The sequence below is a fragment of the Hippoglossus hippoglossus genome, chromosome 13, assembly GCF_009819705.1.
Source record: "Hippoglossus hippoglossus isolate fHipHip1 chromosome 13, fHipHip1.pri, whole genome shotgun sequence".
NCBI lineage: Eukaryota > Metazoa > Chordata > Actinopteri > Pleuronectiformes > Pleuronectidae > Hippoglossus > Hippoglossus hippoglossus.
In genome coordinates, this window is record NC_047163.1 from 24,985,051 (window position 1) to 25,009,692 (window position 24,642).

A 24,642-nucleotide genomic window follows, 5' to 3' on the forward strand; every position below is an offset into this window, starting at 1 on the left:
AACACACTGTGAATAAATACCTCTCATTCAGCATGAAAACTAATTCTACCGTTCCATTCAGTTTCATTTTGCTATAATGTTATCAACATTTATTTCTATTTCAGGTTTATTCCAAGTATAGTTTGGGCTCAGAGATGTGCACTGACTCACAAGCGCAGAGCGAAATACTAGTAATTAACTGGCACAGAGCCAGCTCTCCAACAAACTGGAGCTGACTACCAAAACTGTCCAGGCAGACATGACAGAAATGACAATCACACAGGCCTGCACTGTGCAAGGGCACGAAAACAACACAGAGGACACCTGTACACATGAGCACACATACAGAAATGTGGGATAGAAAATGCATGCACATGCTGTAAAGATTCAAAGCAAAGAGGATGTTTTATTATGCATGCATATATACAAATATCACAAAGATTTCCCTGCATACACAACTGACATGAACAACCAATATTATGAACATGTAACCAGAGACATACTCTGACACCTAGTAAATCAAGATGAGGAAAAGGAATGAGAGTGTAGTTTATGTGTTTGTGTGCGTATGTGAATCCAAAGCCCGGACTACGCTGTCTGCCTCAGCCTGCACTGAGCAAACAGCAGGGAGGAAAACACTGAGGAAGCTGCTGTGTGTACACACGCACACACACAAATAAACACACTCGTACTCCTGATAGGGAGTTGACATACAGTCTTCCTGAAGAGCACAGCCACCCCACCAGGCCCACCCTGGCTAAGCTATTGTCTGAGTCCCATCCAGCAGACGCAGTTCACTTCAGCACACACTGGGTCACAGTCCACTGGTGCATACACACACATACACACACACACAAACAATGCCGGCGGCAGTTTTAAGGTAAAGGTGCAATTAACCACACCAATTACCTGGTTCTCCACTTAATAGTGAAACAAAGGGCTCCCCCTAGGGGTGAAATTGAATCATTGGACAAGCTGACAAGAACGGAGGAATCATAAAAATTAGACCACAATTACAAAAATCGTCGATGCCAGCAAAGGATTTCATTCCAATAGTGGTTTCCAACTGTGTGGAATGAGGTAATTAAACTGGAAGGAAATGAAGTAGCCCACATGTAAATGGCTTCAGGAGGGCTGAGTGCAGATTGTATGGGAGTGTTTAGCCCTTTAGATCTGTGTATATGCGTGTGTGTGTGTGTGTGTGTGTGTGCATGTGTGTGTGTGTGTGTGTGTGCGGGGGGTAGTGGGGGTTTTACTTTAAGCCTGTAAAACACCTGTGCCTATATCTTCATGTCTGTACACCTGGACCACACACCTGCCTCATCCACCATTGTCCATCTGTGCAGTTACTCACACACACACACTGACACACATATACACACACGAATGTTGTCTGGCCTACGGAGCTTTGTCTGTGTGTGCACACAGAGAACTAATATCAAGCGGCCTACGACTGTACTGTTCCTCCCCTCCCCCAGCCCAGCCCTTCCATGGCTGAACTCAACAGATTAAACTATGCAATATCACCCTTACCAATTCACCCCTCCTCCCTCTCACCCCTCCACCCCATCCTCACCACCCGCAATTCAATTTCTTCTCTCTCTCTCTGTTTCTCTCTCTCTCTCTCTCTGTGAAGTGATTTGTCTTTTTTCTCTCTTTTCTCAATCTGTGTGCATGAACGTATTTACTGTTCATCTGAAAATTGCCAGGCTGCATAGGCAAGAGGATATATATATGCACAAATACAGTGACAGGGATTCTATATATACATTTGCATATATACTTATATATACAGAATAATACGTACATGTATGTATGTATATATACATACAAAAAAAACAATTTTTTAAAGCATGTGTGTCTGTGTGTGTAGTCCAGCTCTTATTCTTTTATGTCAGTTAATGAAAACAGGTACCTTTGTGTGTGTGTGTGTGTGTGTGTGTGTGTGTGTGTGTGTGTGTGTGTGTGTGTGTGTGTGTGTGTGTGTGTGTGTGTGTGTGTGTCTGTGAAAGGGTGCATGTCAGTCAGAAAGACAAAGAGGCCCGATACTCGGTTTGACAGTGACAGACAGACAGATGGACAGACAGGAGTGTGTGTGTGTGTGTGGCAGTGTCTGTGCAGTAGTGGACGTCTGCCACACTACCAGCTGGGAAACGTCAGTTTCCTTGAATCGCTGTCACAGCACTGCATCTGCGCATCTGTGTGTGCATGTGTGTCGGCAACTGACCATTTGTCTACCTGAACATGACGAGAGATATGACAGAGATATGACAGAGAACAGATGAGTGAGGGAGGCAGACAGAGGCAGAGCTATGCAACAAATCATACATGTGGGACTTTAATGAAGAGTTGTGTGTCATTTCCCATGTGTGTACCTCTCTCGTTGTCCACTGGGTGTGGTTATCTTGGAGTCCACTATATAACTGTGAATCATAGGGCCTCTTGGTGCATGTCTGTGTACATGTTACCCATTTGTGGGTTGTATGTATGTGTTTTTTCTACATATGAATGCAAACTCATGCTCTTATTAATCATGCATACTCACATACCCATTTATGCATGCTGAGTATTTGTATTTGTGTGTGCATTCAATCCTGGTCTATATGTGTGGGTGTATATAGCCCATAGCTAGCTGCAGTGTGTATTGAGGGCAGTACATCAGGGTAAGGCAATCTGCCTCCGAACAGCTCCTTCAGGTGAGATTTATCACCACTGCACTTGGCCTCTTATTATGGCGATGGATTCCCTACCTCTGTATCTGGATGTGCACGTGTGAGTGCACGTGTACGTGTGTGTGTGTGTGTGTGTGTGTGTGTGTGTGTGTGTGTGTGTGTGTGTGTGTGTGTGTGTGTGTGTGTGTGTTTTCTTATCCAGCTCCCCCCCAGTCTGCATCCTTATTAAAGTGCTGCAGAGGGGAGCAGCCATTGGATTGTGTTGACTCCACCCTCAACAACTCCTGATAGGGATCCACTGGACACGCGATGACACTGGGAATAATATAAATGGGGAATGACAAGAGAAGGGAGGGGAAATAATGCTAAGGAGAGGAGAGGAGAGGAGAGGAAGAGGAAGAGGATTCATTCTCTGCTTCTCCCATTCTTTACACTTGGACTACAAGTTCAAACCCCAACAGAACTACAAATTCCAAAATTCCTGGCTGGATATCACGCAAGGTCCCAAAAGCAGTAGAGCTGACTGTCAGTTAGTTCGGTAGCACTGGAGAAATAGGTCATAGAGCTAAAAATACTTATCTATGTCTCTCTCTTTTTCTTCCTCTCTCAGTCTCTCTTGAAAATGTCGTCTTAAAAAAGACAAAGTAAAACAGATAGAAAGTCTAAATAAGAGGGATGATGAAAGGAATAACTCGGAAAAAGAAATACCCTTAAAAACATCAGACCTTAGGCTCACTCCCACGAATTGAGAAAAAAAACTGAGAGCAAGAAAGGGAACGAGGGAGTGCAACTATGTGTACGTTCCCTGGTGTGTGTGTGTGTGCGTGTGTGTATGTGTGTGTGTGTGTGTGTGTGAGAGTCCCCATCCACACGGGTGATACTACACAAATGAGCAAGTGAGGGAATGAGAGGCAGAGACTGAAAGAATGAGAGAAAGATCTGGAAATGGATGCACAGGCTGTGGCGCGAGGCTGTTTGCACACAGAGCCGGTTATTACATGGAACTCATTTAGCCTGGCTCAGTCAGGCAGGACAGAAAATAATATTATATAGGCCCCTGCCACAACCGCTGCCAATACCACAGCACACCATTATCTACATCTCTGCCTCTATAACCAGCACGAGGAAGTAATATCGTACACATACACGCAACATCAACTGCCATTGTGACTAATTCTGCCACCTGCGTGTTGAAATTGATTGTAATAATGTGAGATTCAAGCTGTCAATTTGATTTGATTGCACTTTGTTCCTTAAAATATTTCCCGTTTTATTGATTTTGTCATCTATTTCACAAGCAGGAAGCATCCGAAATGAGCAACAATATTTGGAGGCGGGGTCTTCATGTGTCCCTTGAAACTAAAACAACACTTTGTGATGCTGCTAATGGTATAATTTGGTATGAACAGTGGACTCAAAACACTTTATGTCAGTGGATAATCCAAATCTAGAGAAAATCCCTCCAAAGGAACTGTTAGGAATGAGCTTTCCAACAAGATTTAAAGGGATCTAACAAAATGCATTGAGATTTTCCTGTACTATAGTTTTTTCTGAATATATAAGCAGTGATAATGCACAGAAGTGTGGTGGAAGGTGGAGGGTGGGGGTTGACAGTCGGTAACACTGAGGGCTAAGATGGTTTCAAACCAAAGAAAGAAAATAAGGAAAATGAGGAAAGAGAGAGGGAGACAGTGAGGAAATGGCTGAACAAAAGGGAGATGCAGAAGAAAAAAAACAGTGATGGATGTAGGATGATGGTGAGGAAGACACAGGGAGGGAACGTGAAAGATGGGGTGGCAGGGGTGATGGGAGGACAGAGAGGAAGTAAGAGGGAGAGAGAAGTAGAGGAGAAGGAGAGAATGGGAGATTAAAAGGAGTCTCTAATCCAGCAGAGAGATAGACCGCGTGAGGGCTGGTAAAAGGAAATGCCCAGTAGATTGGGGGCTGGAGCTGCATGCTCGCTCCTCCACTGATTTGCCTCAGCACACAAATGAACCCTCGACTGTACTTACTACACACTCACACACACACACACACACACACACACACACACACACACACACACACACACACACACACACACACACACACACACACACACACACACACACACACACACACACTTGGGCAATGGGCAACAATTGTAAAAGCTTCCCACAGAATTGACATCCATTGAATTAATTATAATTGATTTCAGATCTTTAACAAGGTTTAAGGACATTTAAGGACACAACAGACACTGTCTCTGGTGGGCAGCCAGCCAGCCACCCCATACTGGGCCGACACTCAGCCAAATTTGACGTTTTTGCCCATTTTACTGCATGGGCACCTTATTTGTATAAGCCTCTAACAGCGAGTTAGTTTGTAGACATGCACATTACCAGGGCGTATGTTAAAGCCCCATCACAGTGTGGCAACTGGAACCTTGTTAAACCATTCTGCGTATAACGATGGAATTTATAAAGCCATTGTTGATTTCTGTGGCCTTGTGTGATAAATTCATTTAGCTTTAGTTCTGCTCATAGAGTCAGATGCAGTAATGGCAGAGGATGCCAGCATCCCTGCAGGGTTGAAACTGCATAGCTGACAACTTGGCTGCTTCTTTTATGACTTCTTTTATTTTTTCCTTTTGTCAAACTTTCTAAGCACTTAAAAATCAATGTAAGAGAACTGTTTAAATTGTTTAAATAGGCCCTGAGCCTATTTTTTTTTACTATTTACTTTCTATTCCTTCCCCCCATCAAGTTCTCTTCCTGCCACCGCCAAAACGTCTTCTCTCAAATTGTCCCGGTATAAAATCCATGCAAATCAGTCAATTTAAACCACTGACATGGTGTCAGTGAGGGCCCCTGGGAGCAATCAGGCCACACTTGGGCTCTGCTTGGTTGAGCATCCCTTAGAGAGGAGGAGGAAAAAAGAGGAAGTGGAGGTAGAGGAGAGGAGAGGATGCTCTGTACTCTGAGGTTCCAATATGCAGCCTCCGTCGGCCCATTCCTGTTCCATCGTCACATAATACAACTATGGTATCAGCCTGTACAGTAATTAAAACTTAAAATTGACAATCTACCACTTTTTATGAGTTGTATTGAGATGTGTGCTTGAAGACTAAAAAAAAATTTGGCAAAAACAGTAAAATACCATCACAGCCAATCAGCACACAGTTGCCTGATGAGTAACTACCATTGCAATCCTGTCTCTCCTGTCAAGTGCTCTGCAAAACACGTACAGGGCAGTCGTTCATGGAATTGCACGAAATGTCGCCTATGTCTGCGTCTCAGACACACACACACACACGCACACACAAGCACACAAGCACGCAAGCACGCACACAGACAGTCTTGATCCCTGCTCAGGTAAAACCATGCCCAGCATCAGATGTGCGCCCCTGTTTTATACACAGCTCTTGTGACTTTTCTTTGTTTCAAACTGCCTAAGCTGGGCTGAATCTTCACTGGGCTCCAACTCTCTTGTGTTTGTGTGTGTTTATATTGGAGCTATTGTGTGTTTTCGTCTTCCTCCTCCACGGCTAGACGTGCGTAAATACCCGCTGACAGACGCACCAGCATCAGCCACCTTTTTGGACAGGAGCCCAGGCGGGCAGCAGGCGTCTGCATTCCGCTGAAACCAGTCTCCGAAAAAAGGACCCCCCCTCCAAAAAAAAACGCACAAAGGGGATCATCACAGGAAAAACTTCACGGGAAATCCACCCGTTAATAGACCCCGTGGCGGAGATAAATATCCGCTGAGATGTGCGTTATACGCGTAAAGCGCCAGATTGCAATTTAGGGGTTTATTCTAAGCTTTATTATAGGCGCTGAAGAAATATACGCAAGTGTCGGAGTATTCCAGCATATTTACCTCAACCTATATATTCCCGAGAGGTCCGGCAGGAGAGGTGACGCTGCAGCCTAAACCCGAGCACTCATCTACCTGTTTACCCTGCTTCTCTGTGTCCACATATAAAACGTGTAGACAGGGACAGTGAAGTCTTACACTCCGTCTCTCCCTGCCTGGCTTTGACCGTGATCTTGGCTGGCTACACTGGCAAGGGACACACCGGGTCACCCAAATCTACCTCCAGCATTCCTCCATATCCCTGCACACACGCTGCTGCTGTTGGCTCAGGGAGACATGAATAGCATCGGAGCGCACAATGATCCCCATCCAAAGAGACCAGAGCCAACCCCCATCGGCTTTAAATATAACTTTTGTCCAGGGCTGATTCCCTGACGTTATCATCTCCATCTCTGCTCTGTGCATTGCATGTATATGTGCTGGTAATCATGCTGAGAATTATCTGGCATTCTCAGGGTGCTAAATTTGCACTGACAGCATGCACAAACACACAAAGCGCAGACGCTCAGTAAAACGCGTTGTACTTACGATTTGAGGGGGTTCTGCACCGCTGTGGCCATTTTGATACAGTGTGATAGAATGCAACACTGCAGAGCCCGGAATTGTACATGTAATGTAGCAGCTATTTCAATTTCATTCATTCTCTGGGGCTGCGGCTGGAGCGAGCAGCCAATGGGAGGCGGAAGCGCGCCGTGACAGCTTTGGGGGAAGTGTAGTTTTTTACGCATGTCAACATGGAACATGCCGAGGAGGGGGGTACTACAAGTACCAGCGGGGACAGCGGCGTGAGTGGACCACGGTCCCGCCTCGGACCTGTGAGGGTAGATCCATCCCCCAAGATCCGATTTATAATGAAATGTCTACAGTTGTGTCAAAGCTGGATTGCAGGTCTGTCTGTCAGTCTGTGTGTCTGTCTGTCTGCCTGTCTGTCAGACTCGTCTTGTGCACTGCTGCCATATGAGCCAGGTTTCAGTCTATGCAGTGAGGGGTCCTGGAAATTGCATCACATCATGGGAGTTGCAAATTGTTGAATGCACTTCGTGATTTATTCATTTAGGGGGGATGCAATATTTATACTTTCTTTCGATTTTCCCTCACAGAAGGGCTTCCGGTTGTGTATAATATACCTGAACTATTGGCCAGATATGACTTTACCTATGTGTGTATTATGGAGAATAACTAGTTAAGGGATCATACAATATGTGGTCCATCATGTGCTATACAAAAGTTAGAAAAAACTATATCAATAGTGGGCTGTTACCCTTAGTTAGTAATAGTTAGTAAAGTCTATTTTAGGGCAAATCAAGATTTTGGAGCAGGTTTAGTGCGATATTAGTCAGATGTGACTTTGTCTGTGTGTATGGAGAATAACAAGTTTAGGCAACAAACACACACACAAAAATATTTTCACAAAACTATTACTCATGCAGTGTCTAGTGGTAGGCTATTATGCAATACAAAAGCAGGAATGTCGAATTGTGGGCTGTTACCTTCTATTAATGAGTTAATTATGTCTATTTTCATATATATTTTGAATATTGGCCAGATATGACTTAAGCTGGGTGAATATTATGGAGAATAACTAGTTTAGCCAACAAAACACATGCAAAAAATTTTTTTTTCATAAAAAACATACATGGTGCTCAATTGCAAAGTTAGAAAAACCTTATTATATTAACCTGTGGGCTGTTATCCTTTATTAACAAGTTAATAATACCTTACATAAATGGTGGCATGGCTAATCTTATATTATCTAGGTAGCCCTGCACTGAGCAGCTTTAATTATTCATTAATCAGGGGTGATGGGTTGGGAGTAGGCCTATAATTGATTCTTTCAGACAAATTGTCTCTCATGGTAGAGCCCAGAGAGTGGCTAGGACCCTCTCCAAACCCCTCCACTACTCCATGCTTCCTTTGTACCTTCCTTCATCTTTTAATTCAAGCCCATTTCTCTGCCTGCCTGTAGCTTTTGTACGCATGGATGTGTGTTCAAGTTAGGATTTCTTGAATTTGATTATTTGTGGGAAGGAAGGAAGGAAGGAAGGAAGGAAGGAAGGAAGGAAGGAAGGAAATAAGGAGTGAAGGAAGGAAGGGGGGAGGGAAGGAAGGAAGGGTAGCTCAGCCAGGACTGTCCGAGCATCAGTATAGGAATCTCTTTCTCCATGTCATGTTAGCAGTGGTGCCGCTCTGAAACCTTTCAGTGACATGTGATATTTATAGATCTGTACTAACAAATATTTAATGAACATTAGCAAGCAGCTCTAACACAGCAGCAGTGCTCAGATAAAACACCCTCTGTTAAAAGGAAACATTGATTCCCTGAGTATTGCTGTGATTAGGACTTGGGCCCACTTGCTCTTATAAAACAGGCCTCTGTGTAATTTCATGCTTTATTTAAAGGTGGAGCACAAACACGGATTTGAATTTTGCACAACTTGCAGCTTCAATCCAAGCTTTGAAAATCCACGTCAGAAAACATGTATAATTTACGTACATGTATAAGTAATGTGTTTTTTATTCCATGATATCTGAAGTTCGCTCAATGCCGGGTTGTGTGTTATGCCTAATTCTGGCCACACGGTGGTGCTGATGTGTCGTAGCCCAGAGGCCCGTTGTGCGTCTTACGTCACGTCCGTGGCCCCTCCCACAGCGTCGTCGAGTCCACGCGCTGTTGTTGTGATTGACAGACGGAGTCATGTTGAACTTTCGTTTCTGCCTCTCTTCGTCCCAAACATGCTCCAAGTGACCGAGGGACGATGTCCGAGGCCCCGATGATGGACATGGAGAGTCTGTGTATCGGCCCGGAGAAGCCCGGGGAGCGTCCAGAGTCAGGCGGGGCCCGGAGCTTCCTGCTGGTGGACGAACAAGAAAACCTGCAGGTAAAGTTAGCTAGCCGAGCATTAGCTGCGGGGCTAAGAGCAGGAAGACAACGCGCAGGCTAACGAAGGCCATTAACTGTGTGTTGTCACTGATGCTAACTGTGCTGACACATACCCGCCTAGCTTCACAAACACCGGGCTAAAGCTAACTTCATGTTGTCAACTGAAGAAAGTGAACGTGGGACATGTTTCCCTTCACTACTCGGTACTGCTACGTCAACTGTGGTAGACATGTTTTAGCTAACAGGAGTTATTGATACCTCTCGGATTTAAGACAGACACACGTAGGGAGCTGGCAGAGCAGCGAATGGTGTCTCAGTGGGAATGTCCCCAGTGAGTCAGTCCATCTGACCCGCTGACAGGCCCTGTCTGTGCTGCTGCTCCAGCTGGAGTCCACATTGACTGGTTTTAAGCGTATCTAAGTGGCCTGGGCTCTTAGTGCGATGTCAGTTTTCTCCTTAAGTGTGTGTCCTCAGAGCGCTGCAGACTCAGCACCATGTAGATACTGAATGCAGCCGTCGCTGTAAAGATTTATTCTCTTCATCGAGTGTCAATAGATAACACACATTGTTGTTTGTTAAGGTTTGTTGTCCTCCTTGACTGCATCGCCCACACAAATTCAATAAGGTTCCCCCTGGATTCAGTGAAGTCAGCAGGCGAACCAGAACCAGCTGGGCAGTAAAACAATACCAACACTGGGCTGGGCAACATGGCTCCAACCCTGTATCAAGATCATTTTTTTCTAATCAGTCGATATCGATTATTGTCACGATAAATGCCACGTGTTTATTCACAAATCTGGGACGATCAATTATGTGTTGTTCCTCCTCGCTGTGCTTACGCTATGTATAAACATGATGCTGATATATAATGAACGTTAGTTCTATCGCTATTTTTGTAAATTATATTGCACTAATTATGCAAATTATATTATTACCCAACCTTATATAAATAATTATCACAATATCATTTCCATCAATTGCAATTTAACAAAATTTGAATATGTAAGAATATCATGATTATCCATTGTGTAAGCACAGAGGGGGGGATTGCCTGTAATTGATCTCCCTCAGATTGGTTTTATGTTTTTGCTGTTTATCAAGTGTTTCTCATTCTCTGTTCATAAAAAGAGTTTAAAACCCTCACTCAGAATGAAAATGTTTAGGCAGTAGGCTCTACACTGAGGGTTGAGTCCAGCGGCTGCAGGTTCATTTCAGACCCAGCCCTCTGCTACATGTCTTCATTATTCTCTCCCCATTTTGTCCTTACACTGTCCTACCAATAAAGGCAAAAATGCCCCTACACTCTCTAAGACTATTTAAATAAACAATAGTGTGACATCTATCATGATACTTTATTATATATATATTATAATATATATATATATATATTATATATATATATATAATATTATATAGACTGATATGAAAATGTTTAGCTCAATATGATTTTTGGCCATATCATCCATCCTTAGGAACCAGTGAGTGATATCTTGTTGTGACAGCATAGTAATCCATGCTCTGCTTGGTGTTCTCCCTTCTCTCCCTCCAGGTCCGAGATGAGTCAGAATTTTTGGACAGGCTTGGGTGTGGGGATGTTGCGGGCGTCAAGGTCCTCTCCATCTTTGGCAACACCGGCGACGGCAAGTCCCATACCCTCAACCATATTCTGTTCGGTGGTAACAGCGTGTTTTACACCTCAAAGTCCCCAAGCACCTGTACGGTGGGAGTGTGGGCCGCCTATAACCCCACCCTCAACCTGGTCGCCCTGGACACTGAAGGCCTGTTAGGCGCTGCAGCCAACCAGAACCAGAGGATGAGGCTGCTGCTGAAGGTAATTTTATCGCTCCCTGGTTGGTTCAGTTGTAATTAATGAATAGCTGGGTCTCTTTACATAAACTAATAAATTGTAAATACAATTCAGTCACAGTGCACAGTGCATATCAATCACACGTTCAGTTCACATTCGGTGTCTTTCATTTGATTGGGAAAAGGGATGTCAATTTTGCCTGTTGCTAGTGGGCGTTGCACTCAGACAGTTAAAGGGAATATTTAAAAACATTTTTTACAGCCACTTTAATTTCTTAATAGATAATATATTGCATTTTAGCCTTTCAAGATTCCCAGTTTTCTGCTCCCCAGCTCATAGTTGCTCTAATACCATTGAATGCTGGTAGTTTCAACACAGTGGTCCAAGAGGGCTGCTTGTTTTTCGAGATATGATGTGAATTTGGGGACTTATCAACTACTGCTATTCTTTTTATTATTGTCCTCACACAATTATCAGATATCATGTGCTAAAGTCCTTTGTCTTACCTCTATATTCACCTACTCTTCTCTCTTCCAGGTACTGGCAGTGTCTGATATTGTAGTCTATCGCACACGAGCTGAACGCCTCCACAACGACATGTTCCATTTCCTGAGCAGTGCCTCTGGAGCCTACCTGAAGCATTTCACCCCAGAGCTCAGGGCCCTGTCCAGCCGCTGTGGTCTGGATGTACCCCTCTCTTCTCTTGGACCTGCTGTCATTATCTTCCAAGAGACAACGCACACTCAGCTGCTGGGTCATGGTAGGAGAAGGAAATATACATATATATGTACATATATATGTATAGAAATGCACACATATACTAAATCACACCTTGGTTGTAAAATTATTTTCCTGTGAAAATTATGTATTTTTATTGGTTTCATTTGCTATGCTGTTGAAGACTCCAAGGTGGCTGGCCACGCCGACACGCTGCTCAAGAAGCGTTTTCATGACCTGGCTTTGGGGACACAAGCCTTCAGCTCGGTGCAGTATGTAGGCACCCAGACCATCACACCTCCCACGAACTACAACACTCTGCTGGAGGCCGTCACGCAGCAAGTGAAGAACACTCACACCCGCTCCCCCCGCCAGCCGGGGATAGTGTTTCACGCGCTGGAAGTACGTGGTAGCCAATTACCTTTGGTGCTAAATAGACAAAAAGTTAAGTTTAAGAGAAATGTAAGTGAGATGAAGAAACCTTTGCTCGCTCCGTCTGCAGGCCCTGAGTGATCGTTTCTGTGGGGAACTCTCTGACGAAAAGATGACCCTGCACTCATTCTTCCCAGATGAGTACTTCACCTGCTCTGCTGTTTGTCTCAGCTGCACGTAAGTCATTACAGACAAGTTTGAGCAGATGCTTATTGTCCTCAGATCGAATTTGGCCTAAAATCTTTATTTATGCTTACATTCTATAAATTAAAAGATTCTGACTAAAAACCCTGGCCAAAAATATAATCAGGTCACTTGGTCAGAGATGAGACTTTTCAATCTTCTCTGCTTGTGCATATTCTACTTCTCACTACTTACCTTGTGCAGTCACACTTATTTTCTTCCCAAATCATATTTCCTGCTCTCAATAGTTAAGGACTTTATTTCTTATTGATAAAATAACCCCATACTATGTCAGGCGTTGTTATTGCTGATAAGAAATGTTTGGGATGGATATATTGCACCCCCACTTTTATTGTTGGCCTGCAAATCTAAGCATTCTCCTCTGCTGGATGTTTTCCAATCTACTGTTTCACAAAGGTGAGAATCTTTCATCCGGGCTTCAAGACATGGTGACATGTGGCCATTTATAAAGCTTATCAGGCAAAATTCTATTTCCCTATGTCTTACAATATGTCATGGATCTTTAACGTTGCAAATTTCTGATTAAAGCAGTTTTCTGACAATTTCCAGAGTTTGCCTTTTATATGAAGAATGCAGGAGATTGTCCATGTCAGAAGCGTTCACAACCATTCAGGAGGCAGGACATATGAACTTGTCTAAATTCAGTCACACAAAGCAATGTTTATGTTTACAGGTCATTGACACTGGCGCTGCCCCTTATCACCAAAAGATCATGCATCTAACTGTCCGTCCAAGTTGACATCTTTGTCTGCGTCTTCTGCATGTATGACTTTCAACCTGAGATATTTGTAAAAAATTAAGTTAATACGTCCGTCATGTGTTAGAAACGTCATCAACATGCCCACTCACTCGCTTTGAATATTCCACACATTTTCCTGCTCTATTCTCTCAAAGAGTGACTTAGACATTTTATTTGTTTTTCCATACAGCCTCTGGAAAATTTCAATCCATGTGTGAAAGCAGCTTCAATGTAACCAAACAAAAATCCTTGAGTTAGGCAACTTCCCTCTTCCTCTGAGTCTTTATTCAGCAGTCAAAGGCTTTTACTTGCCAGATGGACCATGGAAATTGTGTAGTTGTCCCTGGCTGAATCCCAGTATTGAAAGACATTCCTGCTTTTATGAATATTAACCCCATCGAGACACATAAAACTTGATGTCTTTTCCATGTTTTTGGAGTGGAGACATGGAAGTCCCCTACTTGTTTTTCTTCTTGATGATGAGAGGACAGGGAGTGGGAGAACTCATAACACTGCTTCTGAAAGGATTCAGCTCTGGATTGATGGAGTCATAATTCAGACTAAATCTGAAGTCTGTCATGTTGTCTGAACCATTTGGTTTTCTTTCTCGCCTCCAGCGTTCGCTGTAAAAATGGAATGAACCATCTGAGAGACAGGGTCCCTCACATGGCAGATGGGCTCTGCCAGTATGCACACCAGTTCAACAACAAGGTCCTCATCTGTAAAGTAAGAATGACCCCGATACTACTATCATCGTGCCAGTTTAACTGTTCAAAATATGATGTTGTGTTTTGTGATTATTATTTACATGGTAGCTTCCAAAAGAGTAAGAATCTTTACACTTGATTATTTTCTCTTTACAATCTCTGTGTTGCCTCTCCAGCGGTGCTATGAAGGAGGCAGAGAGGTGATTGTTATGCCCAAAACATCAGCTTCCACTGACAACCCATGGTTTGGACTGGCGAAGTATGCCTGGTCAGGGTGGGTAGATACACACGCACACCGACACACACACACACACACACACACAGATTTATTGGGGGGGGAGTGTAGAAGAAATTTAATTGAGGATGGGGGGAGGTGGAGGGGAAAGAGAGAGGACATGTAATGAAATGGCAGGGGTGATATTACATAGTTTTATCTGATGGGTTGTGGGAGGGGAGGAACAGTACAGTAGTTGGCTGCTTGGTATTAGTTTTCTGTGTGTGTGTGTGAGTGAGTGTGTGTGTGGGTGTTGGTGTGTGTGTGTGGTGCAGGTGTTCAGACTCGGCACAAGTGAATCTAATCAACTGTCCCCCTCTGCCTCCCTCAGTTTTGTGTTGGAGTGTGCTAGCTGTGGTGTCATCTACCGCAGCAGACAGTACTGGGTGGGAAACCAGGACCCTGAGAGCGGTGTGGTGCGATCTGAGGTCAAGCACGTCTGGGAGGGGGTGAGTAGAGACACAGTCTGAATTTGATTTTATCATTTATATTTCAGGAATAGCTCTTAAAGTTTGACTTGACGGTGGAAATATACAGTGATTTATTAATTTTGACTTTTGTGGACTCCAAATGTAAGTATGTTACAACCAAAGAAAGTAACTCATCCTTTTAACAAGAGTACTGTAATTAAAGTTGGTTGCATCTAATGTATGAGACTATGGAATTTTTATGCATTAAGATTCCTTGAGGCCAGACTGAAACATTTAGATGCTGAGATTGTATGATTTTGTGCTTCCATCTACAGTAAAAATGAATGTAACCGTAGTTATTCACTGATTATTCACTGATCTCCTGTAATATGAGGATAATGTGCGATATGCAATATCATTGTTCAAAATTGTGACGATGACGATGACGATGACGATGATGATGAGATTTGTGGTAAAAAAAAAAAAATTGTGCACATAGAGTTCTTATGTCCTCCTTAGCCATCATGCAGCAAAACTTACAGTCACCACCAAACTGTCACCGGTTAATCTAAGGGTAGCGGATGGCGAGCTGGGGCTTCATCTGATTGGTCAAAAAGGGTGAACGCATAGCTCTTGCCTTCAGGGCTCCAGCTCATAAGTCATGTGTTCGAATGCTGACTGTGTGAAAGCAGAATGTTCCCTTAATTCCTGGAGGGCTTATGTTGATGTTGCAGCGGTGAGGCAGTTTTCTCTCATCAGGCCGTAGTCATAATGTTATATTTATCATATTAATTCAGATACACCTTATCCAGTTCTTTATTGATACTCAAATTGGTTCTTCTTATTTTAACAATTAAAATGTAGACAGTATATAAACTCAATGTGTGTCATCTGAAAACAAATGTCAAATGTCAGTGAAATAAAATGTGGAAAATGAAGCTAGCAGTTTTCATTTTAGCTTGTTAATAATGATGTACTATTAACTTAACAAGCAGGCTGTAAATCACCAAAGAAGATGGCACGTTTTTTATTCACCCCTCTCTTTCTGTCAGTCGGACACATTCATGACCAACCACCAGAACGCTGCTCAGAGGGTCCTGGACGGGATGAACTACATGATTCAGTCGGTGTCCGAGTACAGCACTGGCCCCACCAAAGCTGTCACTGCCTGGCTCACTGACCAGGTGGCTCCTCCCTACTGGAGACCCAACACAGACATAACAGTGAGTAGGACGAACTAAAGCTCAGAACACACAACAAACCTGTTGCAATGCAGTTACGTTCACAGGAAATCATGCCCAGTGCCAAACACAAGTTAGCATACCATTGTTTGATATGAGATTTTGAGAGAAATGTACAATATTATTATTGCAATACTATAATACTACTCCAGGGCTCCCGAGCCATTTAAATCTGTGAAGTTCGGATTAAAATGTACCTTTGTCTCACCTGTGCACCAAACATTTTGCTGGTGTGTCTCTGTATTTGATCGAGTCGTGTCACTTCCTCACCTCCTCTGCGAGTTAACACTCAAAAACACAGACCCAGGGCTGACCCCGCCCCCACTCACTGACACACTGATGCACGTGAAGCGGGGAAGCAGGAGAAGAGGAGGTGAACGAGGCGATGTATGTCGAACAGTGGATACAAAAAGTGTGAATACAGGGTATCCACTACGGACCAACGCTGTAAAATTATTACATAAAAAGGCGTGTGACACATCGAAGACCTTGATTGACAGTCAGTGTGAAGGAGAGCAACTTTAAAAAAAGAGAGAAACTCTGGTATGAATAAGAATACAGGTGTGCCTTGCGATTTTGGCTTGTCCTTCAGTGTGCCTCGGGCAAAAAAACATTGAAACCTCTGCTCTAGGCATATGAGTTGATGATATTAACATGTCTTTCCTTTCATGATCGTATCCTCCTCTTCTCCTCGTGCTCCTCAGGCCTGTCATGGCTGTCAGAAGGTGTTTGAGGAGCCAGAGAGGAAGCACCACTGTCGATCCTGTGGAGAGGGTTTCTGCCACCCCTGCTCCAGCCATAGGATGCCGGTGCCAGAGAGGGGTTGGGGTAATGGCCCTGTCAGGGTGTGTAAGGCCTGCCACCGCCAGGGAGGGCCGGCTGACACTGTCAACACTCAGGGTGAGACACTAGACATGATTACATGGACACTGATATTCTGATATTAGCTCGATTAAGACAATGGTCCGAATTAGACATTGCCATGTAAACAGCATTTTCTGTTTACCCTAACCTGAATAAGGTCATACTCAGAATAAGCAACAATTGGAGTAAGACATGTGGAGTATTCTGGCATTTGTCACATTATGTAGTCACTGAACTTGCATCAGGCTAAATATCTACAAGTTGAAAACTTTAAAAAATGTTTCTCTTCAATAGAGTATTGATAGGTATTACTGTAGTTGTGTTTTTGTCATTTTGATGCAGCAACTAGAATTGATAGTTTCTTTACATTTCATAACCATGAATTCTGTATAGAAGATTATGTAACTTGAGCATCAGATAAAAAGTTAGTCATTAAAATTACTGTTCTCTTAAAGTGTCTGCGTCCTTACGTCCACCCAAACGGGTGTTTTCACCGCTCAGAGCTTTGTGGGTGTGGACAAACTGGATTTGACTGACGATTATTTCTATTAAGAGTTTTGTGACATAATAAATTCCAATCATGGTTCCACCCATTTTCCACCAGAGCCCAGACAAAAGATAGCAAGATGTTTATTTAGATGTAAAAGGTGGTGCGTTGACGACTGTTGTGATACGCAAGAGTTGCAACTATAGCAGCTGAGAAGGCCATTCTTGTGGAGGAAAACGCGGAGGTAGATGACATGGGTTTAAACATGTGATCAATGCTTCTACATACACTTGGTGTTGCAATCTCTATTTTTGCTGTCAGTAGTAGCTTTTTCCCACATTTTCACTTAATGCAAACTCCAAACAGCTTCTGCATTTGTAGAGAACTTGAGAATCCATTGTGTGCACTGCCTATTTAATACAGCTGGGTTTATAAACACTTCAACGCTGATTGGGCAACACCTCTGACACACCCACCAAACAGGAGAAAACGGACCTCGCAGTCTGTTGTAGCCATTGCACACTGTTTCTGAGCAACCCAGAAACCATGGCAAAGTGGTGGAAAACGTTTAGAGATTGAACTTGACCCAGATCTAATCAGGCAGAGCAATTAAACAACTGTGTGGGTGAGCAGAGGCTTTGGGGGCTGCAATAATTTTTAATTAATCTGATCATTACTCTCCACATTAACTGATCAATCATTTGGTCTAGAAAACATCAGAAAACTGTGAAAAATGCCGATGAAAACATTGTATCTATTCAACCAACAGTTGAAATATGTCATTTATTACGATCTAAAACAAGGAAAAAACACCAATTTCCCTCATGTTAGAAGCTGGAATGAGGGAATTTCTTCCATAATTGCTTGAACAGTCTCTTAAATGATTATTTGAATCCCAATTTTTCTATTGATTCCTTTTCATCCAGTCAACTAATGGATCAATCGACAAACTGTTTTAGCTCTAGTCGTTTTTGTATTTTATTGTTGTATGATATTCATTTTGAGTTTTGCCCACAGGTAAATAACTATTTTATTAATACAGAGCAAGCTCAAAAAACTTGTCGGACATCCCGTCTTAAATTCATTTTCTCTTTTTCCCTTTTCTGCTTTTTTAAATGTTCTTTAAAATTTGAAAAGTCAATCTTTTAGATTTTAATTTCTAATGTTAGATGCAGAGTAGATGGTAAAGGGCTGCTGTAATTTCCTGTCTTATAATTTTTTTGCTGCTTTGGCAAACGTGTCTCTCTTTTTCTCACACACACAATTATTTCTTCAGTGTCCAAGGTGGAGCCTCGAGGTCTGATCGCTCGCAGGGTGACAGAAGTGGCTCAGTCCACACTGGACATGGTCACCACGGCGGTCGACTACCCTCTTTGTGAGTACAGCTGCAATTTACCATTACAAATCATGTATGTGCAGCTGGTTGCACATTTTCTCTTTGGTCATCTGGCTCATCACCAATAACATGACCTATAAATTTGGCCTGTTGTATCACCAATGAAATCACCAGCTGAAATGATATTTTAATATATAATTTTTCAACTACATCTACCTGTGCTTCTGAACATGACAATGACAGCCATGTTGCAACAAACCCAATATTTGTTCTCATTACAATAATGTCGTCCCTTTGGATGTTCAGATATGACGGTTTACTGACTATAAGAGTTTTGACATAAAAAACAGTTAAATGTGAACAAAATCCTTGGACATCGGTATCATCTGTGCAGGTGTTCTCCACCACCGGTCCCACAGTTCACAGACTGTGCACCAGACTGAGCCCACAGCATGTCGACATGTTGCCATTTCTGAATAAAAACTGGTAGAAAAGCTGTCTGCTGAGGATTTAGTGAGCCTGGCCTGTTTTTGATGGTTGCTTATTGTAACTGCCCACTGCCCCACATGTACCCAGTTTACTCTCATGTTCATCAGAATGACTGCATGCCCATCGTGGCTGCGGAAAAGCAGAACGTTTGGCCGAAGTTTGCCCGTCTAAGACGCTACAAACTGAATTGTGGATGTTATAACGGTCCACTGGGCCACCATAGCAACTGGATTTCTGTGTGTCTGAGCAAGAGAGAAAGACACTCATCCATTATATAAAATTTTAATCTTGTTGGTTAATTGTTAATAATCGAATAACAAGCGTTGGTTATCCGTTAGGAAAAAATCTAATTGTACTTCCCTAGGTGACTCTAAATTCTGGTGAATGAGGTGGACAAGCTGAACCATGGGACCGCTTTGAATTGATGCTACACCTGCAAGGAATTAATGCCATAAATATACATTTAATGGGTCAGACGCTATCCATCCATCCAGATATTAAATGGCTACTTGGGGAATTACTCCATAAACATTAATGAATCTTTGTTTCCTTTAAAGTGATTCACCGCAGCTCCAGTTTGTATAGGATATAAATATTGTGCTCTGTTACATAAAAACCCTGCTAAAAATCTGATGATGATTTCCTTTTGCATCTACTCCCCTCAGGTTTTGTGAAAGACGTGGCCCGACCAGACTACTGGGTTCCAGACCAGGAGATCACCCAGTGTCACCAGTGCTCCAAAGCCTTCACTCCGATCATGTCCAAGCACCACTGCAGGGCATGCGGACAAGGCGTGTGCGGACCTTGCTCCACACACACCAGGGCCGTGCCTTCCCGAGGCTGGGATCACCCAGTCAGAGTGTGTGACAGCTGCCACGCACGCACAGACACTCTGTAATCCTTACAACCATCAGAACTTCTCTAGAAGTGCACCCAGTCTTCCTCTGATGAGAAACAAACACTGTGAATCCTGGCACTGCTGCTCTGAGGAAACAACGGGGATCGACTCAGCACAATGAAACGACAACAGTTGGAATCGACCTTGTTTTTGTGAAAAGACGATCACTTGGATTCCAGATCTGCTTACCAGTTCATCTGCCTTCTTTGATTCTGCATCGGTTAATAGACACAGATAATCTTCACTACAGTCAGACTTGTTTTAAGACTGGTTGGATTAATGGAAATCTGTTTTTAACTAGTAGTCATTTTAAGAATGGAGACGTACAGCTCCCTTGAGTTCTTATTATATCAGTAAAACCTAAACTGCACTCAAGTGTCGTCTTCCTTGTTCATTCATTTGAGTTTGCACAGCTCTGCAGCCGACTGCCTGCTCTTACTGCGAACACTTTGTTTTCTAAAAATGACAGAACAAGTAAAAAGAGATGTGCAGGGAATGGTGCGAAAGTTCAGGGTTTAAATATTTTTCATTTCTGTCTTTCTCTGCTCAGTGCAGAAAGATGCAACGTGTACAAACTAAAGCTACAGCAATGTGTGCCTTCATGGGAATTTTGATTTCCATTTCTGAAGCTCCTAACATTTTTTTGGGGGGAATTTTGAAATCATGTGCAAGGACTGAGATTATTTGTGCCTAATCACAGAGCAATGTCTTTTATTGCCTTGCTTCTCTCACTTTTACAGTTGTATGTACAATATTGTGAAATAGCAAAATAATATCTGTAGCATAACACATTATACACCTTATACATTCCAATATATGGAAAGACCTGTGTATTGATATAGATTTACCTGAGGTTGTTCAAATTAGTGGACACTTCCTCAAGCCACTGATGCTTCAGAAGGATAATTTCCTAACATGAAAACACAACTGGAAAATTTAGTTATTCTGATTTTGTAAAGACATTTGTTATATCACTTTCAATGTAAAGTAAAAATGATACACACATTGTTTGTCTGTGTAACGTACTTTCTACACTCTGTAGAAATAACTAATTCAAGTTTCAAGATGTTTTCCAGTGAAACTCGACACTCGGCACTTGACAATCGTAATAATGTTTTTCTTTGATAAATCAGACTCATCCAAATAAAGAAAACAAAAGGACGTGTGTCACTTGTTCTAACAGATTTTTGATGTATTTACATTAGTAGTATTAAACATCTCCCTTCCATGAGTCATCATTTTCTCTTAACGACAGATAAGGCTGTAAAATGCAGTTTGTTGAATTATGGGATTGTTAGCAGAGACGAGTGTAGTGGCTAGGGACACTTGTTTTTCACTCCATTCTGTTCATTCTTTGAAGGTAGTGTACACATTACACACTTAGAATTTTAACACTTAAAGAAAATGGTATAGTATAAATATAATACATGTAAATAAACAGTGACTTTGGACACAGCCACTATGACAATAGAATACAAAAATATATTTTAAAAAAACCAATCATTAATTCAATGATAAATAATGAACAAGCAAAAGCTGATGTTATCAGTGAGAATATGATCTGCAGAATCTTTCACCCTGTGTCCTGTTGGGAAATTGACTTCCCTGTGTCAAAATGTTTATCTTCTTATTGACGGTGTTTTAATGTCTTCCTTGCATTTCCTCGTCCTCGACTAATCAATTTTGGAGCGACATAATAATTCACTAAGAAAGTGGTATTGATTTAATCCTCTTATACTGAAGCCTATATGCTACTTATAAACTTCGAGCCGTGTACATTTCTGTGGGTTTTGTGTCTGTGAGCAGGAGGTCTGGTATTTGTGAGGCAAAAAAGCTTCATCTGAGTAATGAATTGCTTCTGGTTACTGATCTTTTTATATTTACAGAAGCAAAATAAATACAGGTATGTAATTCTATCTGAAATGACTGAGGCACAGAATTGAAAAGTTATATCAAATAAAAAAATGTTGTCTCCACAGGTTATCATCAGTTGCAGCAGGTTCGTTTACAGCAGCACAAAAGACCTCAACTAGTGGACGTTTCTGATTTTGTTGTGTGCGTGATAAAATGGGTCCCACGTCTACCATTTCTCTCATCCTGTCTGTATTTACTTATATTTACTTACTGTCCTTTAAGTAATTCCCTTTCTTTGTGTTGGTTTTCCTTTAAAGATATATGAGTTGGGCCTCTAGCTGACTTACACAGAGAACTGGCAATGATGCTGCTGTTTACAGCAGGTGGCACCCAGGTACACACTGTGCGACTGTGTTTCCACACAATTTCCCTCCTCCTTTCCATACAACCTCCAGTTCATGGTTATCTGAAGGTCACAGCTCCTGGTGTCCAGCGCACTAATGCATCACTGGTTATTATCCCTGAAGCAGCGTTCATTTCCTTCATAAATGAATTATGCACACTAAATTGATTTCAGCCTCACAGACACAGATTATGCACGGAGTCGGGCAACAGACAGAGGAGAGCCAGGAGCATCTTTATAAGGACAGTGTCACACATCACAGTGAATTAGCTTCCAAATGTAGGGAATATTAAACATAATATGATGCTAATCTGAAGGTAAAGCCAAATATTATAATATTTTATTGGCTTTATGGTGGTGATCAGTGGCAGCTTCTTACTTTCTACAGCACAGAGCTGCTGCTCAGAGCTAATTCCTCCTCTGCAGGGCCTCCACACTTTCAGACTGATTTAATGTGAAGCTGCAGCTGCAGACAGAGACCTCACACTCTGAAGCGTCAGTAGAAAAGTTGTGCTGGTGTTGGCATGGACGACCAGAGGTTTTGACTGAGTGATTCTGGAGCCGCTGCAGATAAACCACACTGTCTGCACTGTTATTACTGTGCGTGGTCCTGCAAACCCACCAGTCACAGGATCAGACGGAAACAGGTGGAATTCAACACGTGGTCTGGCTACATATACTCATTATCTGTGGTATCCTGACCACTGTTCTGTTGTGGTAATGTTATTTTATGCTTATGACAACACTTTCGATCCAGAGTACAGAGAATCATGAGTTATTCTGTCACAGTTTTTAATTATCATAACTGCTGAGTGAGAAGATGTTGGTGTTGTACATAGATTTCCTTTGATATTGTAACTTGTGTAGTAGTGTTGTGTTTGTACTGGAGTTGTGTGTTTGAAGAGTTCGTCAATGTTCATATTAACTAATGGATTATATATATGTATACATCCTAACCCTGTAGTGACCCTAGAATCACTCTACCACACACACACACCAAACATTTATACACATGACATATTTAATTTCCTTTTATGTATTAATAATACTAATAATAACCTTACATCACGTGAAGATGCTGCCAACAACTAAAAACATTCAGATGATAATTAAAACTAAGAAATATTCATCACAATAGCAGAAAACAGTAATAATGAATCCATGGGGAAAATGTAAAAAATTCATAAGAAAGATTTGTAATTCAACAACGTACGGTTAACGTAAATTAATAAGCAGATTAAAAATGTATGTCTGGCATTTCTTTCTTTTAATACCAAGGGAGTGGGAATCATTTTTTGTTCAAAAATCCAAAGGTTGTTTCATGTTTCATAAAACATAAAGTTTCCTTGTGGGATTTATCTACAAAGGCAGTGGAAGAACTGAGAGTAAAGGTCAGAACAGAGAATAAAAGGGTGGTGGCTATATATGCAGGTGCAAGGTTAAGCTTGTGTAACCAAGTTCCACACATAGATGTCCCTCATGCTACTAGTTCAACTTATATTGAGCATATTTGGATACGGCTCAGTTGGAAGAGCACAAGTGAAGATGATGAAATTATTGGTGCTTCAGTTGTGTTTGTCAGCTTTGATTTTGAGGTCCTGTTGATGGTTATAACTCTTGTGCTTTTTCTACCAAGTGTCTGCTGTGTGACAGAGGCCCCTTTGGTGTTAAAACAGATGTGTAATAACCATAATAATAATGATATATATAATAAATTCTTCACATGCAGAAATCAATAAAACAACTATAAAATAAATGATAATTCAAATACTTTAAATTAGATAGTTTTTAAAGAACATTTTAAGAAGGGATTTAAAAGCAGGTGCATCATTTCTGATCTCAGCTGGTTAAGTCATTCCAGAGTTTGGGGGCCCGTACTGCAAAAGCATGATGGCCTCTGGGAACTACCAGAAGATGACTATCATCTGGTGTAAGATGGCGTGCAGGCTCATGGGGGGTTAGTAAATCCTTGATATCTACAGGGGTGTGGAGTTTACAAATTTGCAGTGTAGTAGAAATTATTATTATTATTTAAGTTCAGATAAGTTGATTAAAATTACAACCCCCCAAATGTAATTTGATTATTGGTTATTAGTTTAAAACCCTCTGAGCCATATTGTGGGACAGAGATTATTGGGACATTATTTATGTCCCAATAATAGTACTTTTTTCAAGAGACATTTACTGCTCTTTAAAAGTTACTGGTGCTGATGCAAGCATCACAATGAGCCCAGAGTAGTGACCTGAGATAAATCAGGTCAACTCTACTTTAGATATTAAGGTGGTGGTTAGGCCCGTGTTGCGATGCCTTCTACGTACACTGGGAGGTGCTAGATGAACATGAATATTGTAGCGGCACCATGGTGAATTTTACATGAGACCACCTACTGTTA

The 24,642-nt window shown here is 42.0% G+C and overlaps 2 protein-coding genes across 2 annotated transcripts in view; one reads left to right on the forward strand and one right to left on the reverse strand.

The window, feature by feature from the left end:
- Positions 1–7,249, reverse strand: part of dpf1 (D4, zinc and double PHD fingers family 1) — a 42,403-nt gene extending 35,154 nt beyond the window's left edge. The window contains exon 1 of the mRNA XM_034603872.1: positions 7,035–7,249. Within this exon, the coding sequence (XP_034459763.1) occupies positions 7,035–7,249 (215 nt within the window). The remainder of the gene's footprint in view (positions 1–7,034) is intronic.
- A 1,902-nt stretch (positions 7,250–9,151) lies between these two features.
- On the forward strand, positions 9,152–21,153 carry si:ch211-11n16.2 (zinc finger FYVE domain-containing protein 1). Its single transcript, XM_034603871.1, has 12 exons — positions 9,152–9,385; positions 10,937–11,218; positions 11,732–11,954; positions 12,096–12,313; positions 12,414–12,520; positions 13,904–14,012; positions 14,170–14,267; positions 14,599–14,716; positions 15,730–15,900; positions 16,623–16,818; positions 18,546–18,644; positions 19,760–21,153. Exons 1-12 carry the CDS (start codon positions 9,263–9,265, stop codon positions 19,990–19,992), a joined length of 1,977 nt encoding a protein of 658 aa, XP_034459762.1. The 5' UTR covers positions 9,152–9,262; the 3' UTR covers positions 19,993–21,153.
- Positions 21,154–24,642: the final 3,489 nt, after the last annotated feature.